This window comes from Spinacia oleracea, chromosome 2, assembly GCF_020520425.1.
Source record: "Spinacia oleracea cultivar Varoflay chromosome 2, BTI_SOV_V1, whole genome shotgun sequence".
In the NCBI taxonomy this organism is placed as follows: Eukaryota; Viridiplantae; Streptophyta; class Magnoliopsida; order Caryophyllales; family Amaranthaceae; genus Spinacia; species Spinacia oleracea.
In genome coordinates, this window is record NC_079488.1 from 111188322 (window position 1) to 111202595 (window position 14274).

At 35.5% G+C, this 14274-nt stretch overlaps 2 protein-coding genes across 2 annotated transcripts; both read left to right on the forward strand.

The window, feature by feature from the left end:
• Positions 1–893: 893 nt before the first annotated feature.
• LOC110778750 (uncharacterized) lies at positions 894–6780 on the forward strand. Its single transcript, XM_021983340.2, has 3 exons — positions 894–1446; positions 4358–5100; positions 6114–6780. Exons 1-3 carry the CDS (start codon positions 1153–1155, stop codon positions 6580–6582), a joined length of 1506 nt encoding a protein of 501 aa, XP_021839032.1. The 5' UTR covers positions 894–1152; the 3' UTR covers positions 6583–6780.
• Positions 6781–10927: 4147 nt separating this feature from the next.
• On the forward strand, positions 10928–13564 carry LOC110781890 (probable xyloglucan endotransglucosylase/hydrolase protein 25). Its single transcript, XM_021985966.2, has 3 exons — positions 10928–11286; positions 11597–11790; positions 12841–13564. Exons 1-3 carry the CDS (start codon positions 10933–10935, stop codon positions 13223–13225), a joined length of 933 nt encoding a protein of 310 aa, XP_021841658.2. The 5' UTR covers positions 10928–10932; the 3' UTR covers positions 13226–13564.
• Positions 13565–14274: the final 710 nt, after the last annotated feature.

Below are 14274 nucleotides of genomic sequence, written 5' to 3' on the forward strand. Positions count from 1 at the left end.
GAAGGTAAGTAGTGAAAGGATGAGGTAAATATAAGAGGGTATATACATAAATAAATGGGGCGGTAAATAGTAAGTCCCATGTTTAATTGTACCGTCTCGTCCATGTGTTGTGTGATTTCTACGAGCCCCTTTCTTATTTTAACACGGAGTATCTTTTTGCTAATGGACTAATATGTTCCTACGTTTGTGCATGTCTATCGTACTCGTGCCAAGCTTTTAAAAAGATGTCCATGACCTGTCCATGGCCGTACCTCTCGTGCCGTATCTCGCTTATAATTTGACTGTGCAACTTGACATTTTTGTAATAAAATTAAAAACATAAACAATCGTTTTTCTTCGTATGTGTAGAGAGAAATTCTATAAGTCTCGTCTAAAGTTGGTGAATTATTACCTTTGTCTCTCGTCTAACCATTACCTAAGTCACAATATTGTAAATCACGAGTGACTACGAAAACGAGAGAGATGTAATTCGAACATGTAACCTACATACATGTCCTCAGTCTTAATCACGAAACCGAGTGATTAATGGTAAATCCATTCAACAATAAAGCACAAACTAGACATGATCATCATGAGCCCAACCGAAAAATAGTAAGGTTTGGGCATTTTTTAGGCCCATTACAGGCCCTGGCCCGACCCGATTTTTGAATTTTTAGGTGAATTTTGGGCAAATCAAAATTGAAATTTTAGTTATAAATTTGTCACGAACTATGGCCCAAAAATCTGGCTATTTTTTACCCGAAATAGTGGGCTTTGGGCAGAATTTTCGACATAAAATTTGGCCCGGTCTAGTCTAATGGGCAGAAAAGTTGAAGACATGAACCGGCCCGGCCCGGCCCGCAATTACGGAGTATGCTACACGTTTGACAGCGGAGGGAGCAGTTCAACCATCAACACAGTCCGTCAGCATTGTGAATTGTGATCTCATCTCCCCCACCGAGTCACCGCCTTGTTCCTTTCTTCCCTGCGAAACAACAACAATGCAGAAAAATGTTACGGAGTAGGAGCAAAGTTGATACAAATACAAATCATTCGAAAGTTTTTAGAGTATCCCCCCTATAAATCACCAGAAAGGCAAAAGAACCTGGGAAATTAGCAATAAATCACCAGAAAGGCAAAAGAACCTGGGAAATTAGCAATTCTCTTCCAACAATGGCAATTAAAGCAGAAAGCTTAACATTAATGCTGGTAAATTTAGCAGGAATAATGGAGAAAGCAGACGAATCAATTTTACCTGGGGTTTACAAAGAAGTTGGTGAAGCTCTTCATGCTGACCCCACAAAACTAGGCTCACTCACTCTCCTTCGATCCATTGTTCAATCTGCGTGTTACCCACTTGCTGTTTATCTTTCTGCACGCCATAACCGTGCTCATGTTATTGCTCTTGGTGCTTTTTTGTGGGCTGCTGCAACTTTTCTTGTTGCCATTTCCTCCACTTTCTTTCAGGTATTTCCCATTTTCTCTGAAAATTGTGATCTGGGTTTGGTTTGTTTTTTGTGATTATGTTTGTTTTTGGTAAATTTTTGGCTTATTTGGTTGTTGTTGTTGTGCTTGTTTGAGTTTAACGATTTCATGTTTGTATTTAGGGTTGTGAATTGTGATCTTAAATGGGTTTGTCTTTGTTTTTTGGTTGATTTTTGGCTAAATTTGTTGTTGTACTTGTTCTGGGATTGGTGATAACATGATTATTTGGGATTGCACTGTGAATCTGTGATTGAGGATTGAAATTAAGTGAATTTTGCAATTCATACCCATGTTTGGTAATTTGTGGAGCGATTTTGGTCTTGCAGTGAACCCAATTTTGGAACAAAATTGAAATACCTGATTCAATTTCCTATTGGGAAAATTTCCGAATTCGGATTACCATTGTCTGAACCAAATGTCTTGATGAACTAATCTTTACTTTGTTGTAGTTGTTGTGGAGAGGCAAGTTGGTCACTGCCTTGTAGATTGAGTTTGGAAGGACCATATTACTAGAATTCTAGGTTTAGGAATTAGGGGTATTGTTTCCATACCCTGTCGAAGGTGGGCCGTGGGAGCTAGGGTGAGCATACCTTGTTCATGAACAATTCGAGCTCGACTTAAACTTTTCATGAGCTGAGCACAACCGGCTCCAGAAGTTCGGAACAAGCTCGAATTTTTTAATAATATTTTCTTCTAAAAATGTAACTAAGAACAAAAAAAATCAGCACAAACATAGTTATGACAAAAAATGAGTTATAATTTTCAAAATCAACTTGAGTTTTATGGTAAGTTGAACTTGAATTTTAAGCTCGACAAAGCTCGAGAGTCGAGTCTGATTCGAGTTCAAATGAAAAAAGAGCCAAGTTTGAGCAACCCAAGTCCGGTCTCGGCTCGCCCGATTATCAACCCTAGTGGGATCGTTGTTGGAATTTTTGTTCTGATGGTCATCTAATTCATCTTGGATTTAAGGAGCAAAATAAGGTTGTTATTAGTGTTTGGTGTTCTCCATGTAGTTTACAAGTAATGCAACACACTTCATTTATTTGCATCTGACTAGAGTGGGCTATGTCAACTCAAGAAGGGAACAAGGAAAAAAAAAGGTAGCTTTGGAAACACTAAAGGCCTAAAGCTATATTAATAATATGGTGGTTCTTTAGTGTCTGGAGAGTCATCTTTTGTTCTTCTTGGTTGTTCTAATGACTGTTTTAATGTTGATACTCCTTTTAGAGAACTCTTTAGTGAGAATGAAAATTTTCTGCATTGGTTAGCTAATGAAAACGAACATTGAAGTTTAGATTTTGCTAGCGCTTCGAACTTATTTGGTTATTCCTTTAGTCCTGAGTAGTGGAGTAAAAGTGCTGGTATGTTAAGAAGGAATGTCGATAGCATTCACCAGAATAAGAAATAAAACTATGATCTTTGGCCTACCAAGTAGATGAATTATGAAAGACATAAGCATGTAAAATGGAATGTACCCTGCAAATACAATGTTGAGGATTGAGAAAAGACATAAGAGATGTTGAGGATTAGGAACGTACCCTGCAAATACAATGTAGAACAAATAGCAAAATAACAATAACAAAAGAGACAAATGTTTGTGTGGGAATTTATATTTCCTCCCCTCAAATCATATTGTATCATTAAAATCCTTCAAAATAACACAATAACCCCCTTTTGATTATTCCTTTCACCAATTGTATTTTCCGTCTTATTTTCTAGCTAGGTCTAAACCCCATTTTATAGGTTGTACTATAAACCCACATATACTAGAATTGTACTGGCTCCCAAAGCCTAAATAATTCTGGAGATGATTACAATACCAAGATACTATTGATTTCCTAATTACATACCGTAATATACTGGGAGACACATAACAAAAAAGCTAATGCAAAATCTGCCTTACCAAAAGAATTAGGAAGTTGCCTAACTTCCTTGTTTACCCCACATGACTATTTCCTAAACTCAATGTTAATTAGGAGTCTACTAAAGAAACAATCCATCACTGAAATTCTTTTTGCATACACTTGCTAGCTTACTGTCTGATGTTTTGCCACGTTCACAAACCGGACTTTTACTCCAACACGAGTCTGTTGAAACCCAATGTTATTCACATGTGAGTTGTCCCACATTGGAGAAAGTGGAAAGAAAATACCGACTTATAAGCTTGAGGAGTTACTCCCACTATTGCCAATTGGTTTTAGTGCGGAACCGGGCTTATAGTGGATTGAGTTTTCCTCATTCTTCTCGGGTTGTCTGGACCTAATTAATATTCTCTGAGATTTAACATGGTGTCAGAGCCCAGGTTTGTTGGGCCTTTCATAACTGGACATTGTTTCAAGAGCCAATGTTACCCACATGTGAGTTATAAGTTTGAGGAGTTCCACTATTGCCAATTGGTTTTAGTGTGGAACCTTTGTTGGAATACTGTGCGAAAGAAGATTTTTAGTAGAAAGATTTACTGCATTGATGTCCATCCAGATTTTCTCTATTTAGAAAACATTGACATTCACAATTGATCCATTCATAGTTTATATTATTATTGTTGGTTGTTGCTTAAGGGCAGGTTGTAACGGATGATAGGGGGTTACCTTATATGGAACTAGCTGGGCCATATCATCGGGGAATTCTCAAAACGTGACAAGTTGTTGGTTTCTAGTCTAGCTTTTGCTTCTCTGTTATAGTAAAGGCCTAACACTTGTATTGAATGTCTGATCTATCACCTAGAGAAATGTAGAATTTGCAGTTGTTGCACACAAATTGTGACCTTATTGTAGTCTTTAGCACAGCAGCTGCCGCATGCTACTAGTAAATTTCCAATTTAATGTGCATTTCAGGTTGGAGAAGATTGACTTTTTAACTATTCAGAAATATGTCAAATGAATTTTATGCATAGGTAGCAGTTTCAAGAGCTCTAAATGGGATAGGACTTGCGATTGTTGCTCCTGCTATTCAGTCTCTTGTAGCTGATTCAACAGATGACAGTAATCGAGGAAAAGCATTTGGGTGGCTGCAACTGACAGCCAATCTTGGCTCAGTTGTTGGTGGCCTGTGTTCAGTTTTAATTGCACCAAAAACAGTAATGGGAATTCCAGGTTGGAGAATATCTTTCCATTTGGTTGGAATAATCAGTGTAATTGTGGGAATTTTAGTCCGTTTGTATGCCAAAGATCCACGTTTCCCCGATAATACTACTTCAGTGAGTACCAATGAGTCATTCTTATCACAAGTGAAAGAATTAGTACAAGAAGCAAAATCAGTGGTTAAAATTCCATCTTTCCAGATTATTGTGTCACAGGGTGTCATGGGTTCTTTCCCTTGGTCAGCTTTGTCATTTTCAGCCATGTGGTTGGAGCTCACGGGTTTTTCTCACACGGAGACAGCATTCCTTATCGGGTTATTTACTGTTGGTAGTTCAATAGGGGGGTTGTTTGGTGGTTGGTTGGGTGATAAATTGTCAAGGAATTTACCAAATGCTGGTAGGATAATACTAGCACAGATAAGCTCCGGGTCAGCAATCCCACTAACGGGCCTGCTTCTGTTGGGTTTACCTGATGACCCTTCTACCGTTATTGCGCATGGTTTAGTCATGTTTTTCACAGGGTTTTTTATATCCTGGAATGCTCCTGCTACAAACAAGTAAGGCTCCGTTATATTCGACTTATTTTGTCTGAACTTATATTATCTGAACTTACTTTATCCGAAAAAAACTTATTTTGACTGAAATATACTTATTTGTGTGTTAAAAGTGTGGAAAAAACTTATTTTTTCTGTACTTATATTATCTGAACTTAAGTGAACTTATTTTGTCTGAAATAAGTCGAATAGAACATAGCCTAAGTCTTGGAGACCATCCTTTTCGATTTCCTTGGTTGATAGCACTTTCTTATAGTTATGCATTGTCCAAACTCTAGGAGGACAATCCCTCCTATATTTATGAGGCTATCGTTCTGCAATATGGTTGTTATGTTGTTTACTGCTAAGACTGTCTAAAAGGTCTCTTGATGTTGCTGTGTCATGAATATTATTAATTTATTATAGGTTGATTGCTAAATAACATGCTCTTATAAGTGCATGCTGTCAATCTATCTGACCTAATTGGTACAAACCGAAATACTGAAATATACATAAACAATCCCTAATTAACAACTTTGTTATGCATAAAATGAGATTGGTGGAGGAAATTTTGGCAAGACCATATATCAACTACAGCCCTCAAGACTGTTGGTTTATTATGCTCTTCATTTTCTAGTTAATCTTGGCATCTTTTTTTCCTGGTGTGTTATGTGCTGTTCATTTTCTTTCCACTTATTTCAGGAAAACTAAGTTCAGTTAAGTTCAGATAAATTCAGGAAAAATAAGGGTTGACCAAGTGTAATAATATAACTAAACTAAGTTTTGATAAGTTCTAATAAGTTTAGATAAGTTCAGAAAAAATAAGTGAAAATCAGGTGAATAGAACGCACCTAGTATTAACGATACACACACCCTGATATCATTTAATGCATTTTTTATTTATGGGAGTGTTTTTTGTATATTTTTGAAGTGAAATGTTGGACAACAAATAAACGGGTTTGTCTGTGTTAAATTTCACCCCTCCCCCCAAAAAATAGATGTATGCTGTCATTCAGGATTTTAACTGCTGTTTGCAGTCCAATTTTTGCAGAAATCGTTCCTGAAGAATCAAGAACAAGTATCTATGCATTGGATCGATCATTCGAGTCAATACTTTCATCCTTTGCACCTCCCGTTGTTGGCATATTGGCCCAGCAAGTTTACGGTTACAAGCCAGTTTCTAAAGGATTGACTATCACAGAAGAAATAGCAACAGATCGAGCAAATGCTGCATCATTAGCCAAAGCACTATATGTTGCAATTGTTATTCCAATAACCTTGTGCTGCGTTATTTACTCGTTCTTATATTGCACGTACCCAAGAGATAAGGAGCGGGCTCAAATGCGGGCTTTAGTAGAGGCTGAGATGCAGCAACTGGAGGCTGATAACTTGATTGAAGGACAATACACTTTGGGTGAGATGTCTAAATATGATGAGTTGCATTTTGAGGATGGAATAATTGACAAAGTGGTAGATGGTGATGAGAGAATGTTGCTTCACCATTGATAGATTATGCTGAATCTAGGAATTTTGCAGTCTAACTCTCAATGTATAGAACAGGGTTTTGTATATTTGTGTTATCTTCAATGTACAGAATAGGGTTGTAGTTACATTAAACTTTTGGGATCGGGTTAAAATTAGGTTGTAATGTGAGATGTACACATTTCGGATTTGGGTTTATAGATCGGTTGATTGGGATACTGATACTGGTGACTTTTGTCAAGTTCACAATGTACCTTACTTACATTTGCTGCAGCAAAAGTGCTGCAGGAAACAGCAGAAACAGCATTGTATGATGTTTAGTTCTGGATTTTGATCTAGAGCTATACATTTGCATTACCCTTCAAGGGTTTTCAAGCGCAGGGTTAACCTCTACGTTTCAAGTGGTTGCAGGATCGGACCAGCTTTGAAATTGGGGCTACTTCACATTCAGTAGAACAGCATAACGGAAATCAGAAATCAGAAATCAGAAATCAGAAACAGTATACTGTATGTATGTATATGTGCAGAGGTAAGAAAATTGCTTGCCCTAAAAGCTGATGGTGGTAACCAACATATGTTAGTTGGTGGGAACTCACCTTGTGGCTTGAAGGTCACAGGGTCGAGCCCCATCAACTGTGAAATGCTTGAGAGTGGCTCAAGCGCAGACCTGTATAACTAGGTTGTAACTAGGTTGGTTAACCTGTGGCAGGTGGCTGGTACAGTAAGGTCCTTTCTTCTTACCTAGTATGGTGGTGCAGTTATATGGTTTGCATGTTTTGTAGTTTCGGTCTCAGATACGCGTCATCTAATCGTGATGAACGTTTTCTGTTCACCGGGGTTTAATTATTTATCGGGGCTATGATAAACATTTTTGGTTCATTACTCTATTATAGTCAGAAACTTGTGGAATTTCTCCATCATTTAGTTTTCCTCAGATGTCTTCTAAGTGACACTGGCTTGAAAATTGATAGTCCGGCCTTCGAGGACGATATTCCAAAGAATAATAGCCTTACATTTTTATTTTTATTTTGTTAAGGAAAAATACAATTAAATTAGTATAGTCTTTTCTTAAGAACGTATCCTAATTTATCTAAGTTAATAAAATATAAAACTTTACTATCAAGCAAAGGATCAATATCTTCGCTTGTCGTAATGCATTGACCAGAGGCTGTCACATGGTGTGTTGTCCGATTAGCTTCCCGATAGACATGACACAAAGTATAACAGTTAAAATTTGTAAGTAGTTGTTTGATGTCATGAATAAGCAGCTGAATTTTCCACGGACATTGAGCTCGTCCCTGCAAAACCTTAATAATTAAAAAATTATCTCTCAATAAAAATTCGTTTAATATTATTTTCAATTGCTAATAACAATCCATTACGGAGGGCTATAGGCCTATATCTTCTGAAAGAAAGGGTTGAGTGGCTCCCAAATTATAATAGCCTTACATGGAACATTAGTCATTTAGACTCAACTGAGGCACTCGGGTGCACGATGCACCCTCCCACATTTTCTTCTTACATATGAGGAGAAAATATGGTAAGACCCACCAATAAACATAAAAATACCATTAAATACACGATACACCCCGGGTACGGTGCACCTAATAATTTTCACCTGATGTTGCATGAATTGCATATTTGCATCCCTTGCGAGTTGCTGGCTTTGTTTGTGTTTGGAGAAGCATGATTTTAGTGACGGTGAAATTAGTCCTATTGTCGCTTAGTTAAGTACTACGTATGAGCTCACTTGGGTTTTTTCATACGGAATATGGTCTTTTTTCACATAGGAAAATTTGGTAAAATTAATCCAACATTTGGCCGATTTTCTTTTATTAAGCACACCTACGACATATTTTTTAATAATCCCACTTTTACTACCCTACGACTTTTATTGGGCCTAACAAGTCATAAACCTGTTGTAGGCGGTAATATGTCTCTATGTGGTAGTACTCTCTCTCGATATATTCAGTCATCATCATCAATGCATCACCATCTCGTTGATTTTTTCACCGGTTATCGATCACTTAAGCCCAATAAAAGTCGTTGGGTAGTAAAGGTGGAATTATTAAAAAATATGTCGTAGGTGGGATTAATAAAAGAAAATCGCCCAAAAATTGGATTAATATTACTAAATTTCCCTTTCACATATTTAATTGTTACGTGTAGTGTAACATAGAATTGTTGCAATAATTGTGAAATTTTCAGAAAAATTGAAGTGTATCAATAAATAAAAACCGGAAGAGAGTTAATATTTATCCTTTTTTCAAAATCTTATCTATTCCCAAGCTATGTTATTCAAAAACTTAAAAGAAAGACAGAAATTATAATCAATGACAAAATCACTCACGGGATTGGTTCTAAAGATGGTTGTGTATTGTGTCGAGTCAGTATGTCTTTAGTCTGATTAGACTCTTGTCCAGTCAGATTGTTTTTGTGTTAGGCCGGCTCGACCGAGTGACATCCTTAGTTGTAAAATGCAAATTGTAACATTGCTACTCCCTCTGTATTTATTTAAGGGATACACTTACCTTTTCCGGCCGTATTTATTTAAGAGATACACTTGTCATTTTTAGTAACTTATCAACTCCACAATCTAATTAAATAATCTATTTACACCCCCACCCCCACCATCCCCTAAAATGACATGGTCCCCACTTATTTTACTTATTAAATTATCTTTCCAACCCCACTTGTTTTCTTACTTTATTTCTTTCAATTATTTTTCTTAATACCCGTGTCCGACCAAGTGTATCTCTTAAATAAATACGGAGGGAGTATCTCTTATGAGAGGGATGATCACAAAACATGCATCTCTTTTGTCATATCCCTAGCTAGAAGTTAAGTTCTACCTTTTTTAGACTCTTCAATTATTTATTTTATGTAAATCCTTTCTCCATCTTTATCAAACTTCTTTCAAGAAACTTGTGGATCCAATTAACTTATTCTTCCTGATTTTGTGAATTTTATTTCATGCATACAAACTTATCATTTTGGATTTTGTAGGCCTTCTTTTGAGGGAGGGATCCAGTTACTTCTTGTCTTCTCTCTGTGTGATGACAATCTTCACCGACCTTTTCCCTTTGCTACCACCTCTTTACCATTCGAGGGCGTCAAAATCGCAGCCAGGCATGTATTATGAAATACATGCCATAGACTTGTTTGTAATTTCCCAGCCATTTTGAAATGGTTGAATAGTCAACCCCGTTTGCCAACTTGGATCCCGTTACTGCCAATTCTGTAATATGAATACCATTTTAAAATATTTAGCACCATTTTTGTGATATTAATACCACTTTATAAAATTTAGTACAAAACGAGTACCATTTAAGGAAAATGAATTTCATTTAGAAAAAGTTTAGTACCATTTTTGTAATACCAATACCATTTTTCTAATGAATTGCCAACTCAGCAATGCCAAGTCAGCACCCCGTTTTACAAGTGTACAATACCGTTTTACATTTCCCCCCAAAAATATTTACCATTTAGATTTACCTTTTTATTTGGAGTTGACATGTTTTTGCAAATACATGCCTGGCATGTATTTGGACTTCCTCTTACCATTCAATTCTATCCCCCCTTTCATAAATAGATTTTCATAACTAGAGTTCGTATAAGAAGTTAAACATTTTAAAATTTAAGTAAATCAACACTAATTAGATTGATCAGTGCATAATTCTATCATGCATTCTTAAATTTGTTACAATTTAAAAAATATATGAATGCTTATTACATCGCACATAAAAGCCAAAAGCCTATTTTTTTTTGTTTTTTTGGTGTTAGCACTCGGTTCACCCTTAGGCTAATAAGGATCGGGGCGAGTTTTGGGTGGAGAGGTTTCAGTCCCATCCCAATTATTGTTGCGGGAGGACGAACACGGATTCTCCCTACCAAGTTCAGCCCCAAGCCAAAAGCCTTTGCTGAAAAGTCAATTACCAAAGTTCTAATCACACTACGGAGTACTCCATCTTTAAAATATGTACTAATAAAAACTTTCATAAAATCCAATTGTTTCCGAGTAAGTCTCCGAGACCACCTTAGACATAAGACCGCCGATATTATCATTAAAAACATAAATATATGACAAAAAAATTAACCAATTTAGAATAGAAAACATAACTATTTTCTTTCAAAAAAGAAAGCATAACTATTTGATAAGAAATTATAATTATTTGATTGAAGTATAATTAATATAATTTTGTATAACTATTTGATTAAAAAGTATAACTACTTGATAATAAATTACTCTTATACATAACACCGTCTTATATATCCCCTACTAAATAAACTATTTTCTTGTCCTATATAAATACTACCTTCATATATACCATGGGCGTTTTCCCATACTTCACTCCCAACCATACAATTGTATGCATGCTTTTAACTTCACTATTATTCCTAAGGACTTGTAGTAGAATGAATACAAGAAAATCATTCCAAAAAAATTTGGCTTCTAAACCATTACCTTTAACCATGATGATGGTTGTTTTGGTGCTTCTAATGCAACTTTTGATGGGTGTTTCTGGAGGAAGCTTTGATGAAGAGTTTAAGATAACATGGGGAAATGAAAGGGGAAAGATTCTAAACAATGGACAACTCCTAACCCTTACTCTTGACAACTTTTCAGGTTCCGGGTTCGAGTCTAATAAGGAGTTTCACTTTGGTAAGATTGATATGCAAATCAAACTCGTACCTGGTAACTCTGCTGGAACTGTCACGACTTATTATGTACGTACTAGTTCAATTCATGACTACCACACGTAACATCGATCATAAGTTTGGTCTTAATGTTTTCTAATGGTCTGGGTTGAATGTTTTCTAGTTTCTAGTCTGATATGGTCTGAATGTTTTATGCGAGTAATGAGTGATTAGAATAAGGTGAATAGAACAAAGGCTAATTAGTCAATTTCTACGTTTTATGTCAACCAAACAACTGCTAATTAGTTTGAAAGATTAATTTATATTTAATAATTAGTTTGAAAGATTAATTTATATTTATATAGTTGGGTTATTTGTGTTAATTTACATGGATTTTCAGCTATCATCAAAGGGAAAAACTCATGATGAGATAGATTATGAATTCCTTGGGAACTTGACTGGTGAACCATACACAGTTCACACCAATATATATGCAGAAGGGAAAGGAGATAGAGAGCAGCAATTTCACCTCTGGTTTGATCCAACTACTGATTTCCACACTTACTCTATCCTATGGAATCCCCAAACTATCATGTAAGGTTTCCATATTTACTCCTTAATTAAATACATTCAATTTTCATGTAAGTTAATCTTTTTACACTTTTCTTTATTACTCCTGCCGCTTCTGAATATATATAAGTAAACTAGGATTTGACCGGTCCAGTGTTACCTAATCCTCCAATCACTCCATGAACCGCGAACCGAAAAGGCGAATTACAACATGAAAATGGTATAATTTTGGTCTAATTCAACAAATTAGGTAGCGAATTATGAACCCGTTCCCAATCTCATACTAGCGAACCAGGTAACGGTGGACCGGTCTAGTGGAAAGGATTAAATCTTCACTAGGATAATTGATTTAAGATATTTTAATTAATTGGGCCAGGCCATATTAAGATATATATGTTGGGCCTTTGATTTGTTGTGTATATGAGTATGTGTAGCTTCAAACACTTTCTGAGTGTTAAAGTGTCAATTTTGAACTTTGTGGGCCTTTTTTGTTCTTAAATTTCACTCTTTTTATCTGGTTTATATATTTAATAATCATGTTGACCTTAAAAAGTGACAATAAACTCGTAAGGACGGGCCTATTTAACAAAATAATACTCCCTTCGTTTTTTTTTCTTTACGTTTTTCTTTTTGGGTGTTTCAAAATGTTCTTTACATTTCCTTTTATATTATCACATAAATGCTTTAATATTCTATTAAAATTTGCGTCGAATGATTATTTTGACCAATTAAATTCATTGAGTCATTTAACCTCTCACACTTTTTTATTGGGACATTAAAAAAAAATTATTTTCCCAACATCAGAATTTTGATAAGAGTAAAAACATTATAAATAAACGTATTTTTCCTTGTTTAAATAAAAAAAATCGAGGAATCTCAATGCAAATTAATTAGGCGTTAATAAACGTGCAAAAGGTCAAACGTAAAGAACAAAAAGAAACGGAGGGAGTATTATATAAACTTCATTTAGACTTATTTTTTTGTTTTTTTATGCCCAAACATACATCTATTTTATTTGGATATATGTTTAAATGAAATACCTTCCTAATATCTCACTTCCAAACAAAATTGTAGATTTGCAATAGATGAAATACCTATAAGGGAATACAAGAACATGGAGTCAATGGGAATCCCATTCCCAAAGATCCATGCAATGAGACTCTATTCAAGTATATGGAATGCGGATCAATGGGCGACCCAAGGAGGCCGGGTCAAAACCGATTGGAGTCAGGCTCCGTTTAGTTCATCTTACCGGAATTTCAAGGCGGAAGCGTGTGTTCGGGTTGCCGGAACAACCTCATGCCACCCTCAAACGGTTACTTGGATGAAAAGGAAGCTTGATGGTTTGAGCCAAAGTAGGCTTAATTGGGTGAGGAAGAACTTTATGGTTTATAACTATTGTATTGATACCAAGAGGTTCCCTCAAGGGCTTCCTAAGGAATGTCATGTCCTTAAGTAAAAAATAAATAAAAAAAGAGAAAAAGAAAAAGAAAAAGTGAAAGTGAAAGTACAAATATATTTTGACACATCCGCTGAGAGAGTACATTTTAATATACACTACTCACATAGAGGTGTGCTAATATCAATATATACGTGGTGTGTCAAAATCAGTTTTCAATAATTATCTTTGACATCTTTTTTCTATAGGAATTTCGTTGTCATCTTGGAAGCTTTCCCTTGTTTTTAGAGTAAATATGTTGTAAGGTGTTGTAGTTATTGTTCATCGTTGTAGTTTTAGCATGCCGTGAATATGTATGTATAATTGTACATAAATAAAAGCTACTCTAAATGTTGTGGGAGTTTTTCCTAATTTTACCTACACCAAGTAAAACATATATATCTAGTTTTTCCGTAGTAATATGTTGATTTTGTGCCATTTGTGTTTTGGGTGGATGCGAATGATGGATTAAACATGTGGCGGGTGGATGCAAGTGGAGCATATTGATAAATGGATGGACGATAAATGGATGGATGCGGGTGAAACTCCGCCCAATCAGAAATATATGCATTAACCATCCCAAAATATAAGGAGTCGTACTTTAGACTTTAAGCATGTGTCTACAAGTGCAAACAACCAAAAAATATTACCTAAATTTTTGTTTAAATTAAACTACAATTTCAAAATAATTACCGAAAATTCGAAAAGACAAGTCAACAACATATAAAGTTGAAGTCTTATCATCTTAGTCAACCACTCGATGTGCTCTTTACTACACTCTACACATAAATGTAAAACTATACATAACTTGAAATATTCAAGTGTATACCAACTTTTAACACAGTACACATTACAATATAATATTCAAAGTAGTAATTTAGAGCATCATCAAGCTAATGAATCACTAGTTAATTACTTATACGTAAAGCTCATATCATACATACGTAGTACTAGTAGTTAACAAGTTGTATTGAGTTGTGACTTTATTGGATAAACTTTGAGGGGGGTTGTGCATGTAACAGACCAACACGAATACACGATAATTAAAAGCAGATTCAGATTGAAACTCA

Coding starts and splice junctions, on each gene's coding strand:
- LOC110781890 (XM_021985966.2), top strand. CDS start 10,933: ATGCTTTTAACTTCACTATTATTCCTAAGGACTTGTAGTAGAATGAAT. Junction 11,287..11,596: donor GAACTGTCACGACTTATTAT/GTACGTACTAGT, acceptor ATGGATTTTCAG/CTATCATCAAAGGGAAAAAC. Junction 11,791..12,840: donor TGGAATCCCCAAACTATCAT/GTAAGGTTTCCA, acceptor ACAAAATTGTAG/ATTTGCAATAGATGAAATAC.
- LOC110778750 (XM_021983340.2), top strand. CDS start 1,153: ATGGCAATTAAAGCAGAAAGCTTAACATTAATGCTGGTAAATTTAGCA. Junction 1,447..4,357: donor TTTCCTCCACTTTCTTTCAG/GTATTTCCCATT, acceptor TTTTATGCATAG/GTAGCAGTTTCAAGAGCTCT. Junction 5,101..6,113: donor AATGCTCCTGCTACAAACAA/GTAAGGCTCCGT, acceptor TGCTGTTTGCAG/TCCAATTTTTGCAGAAATCG.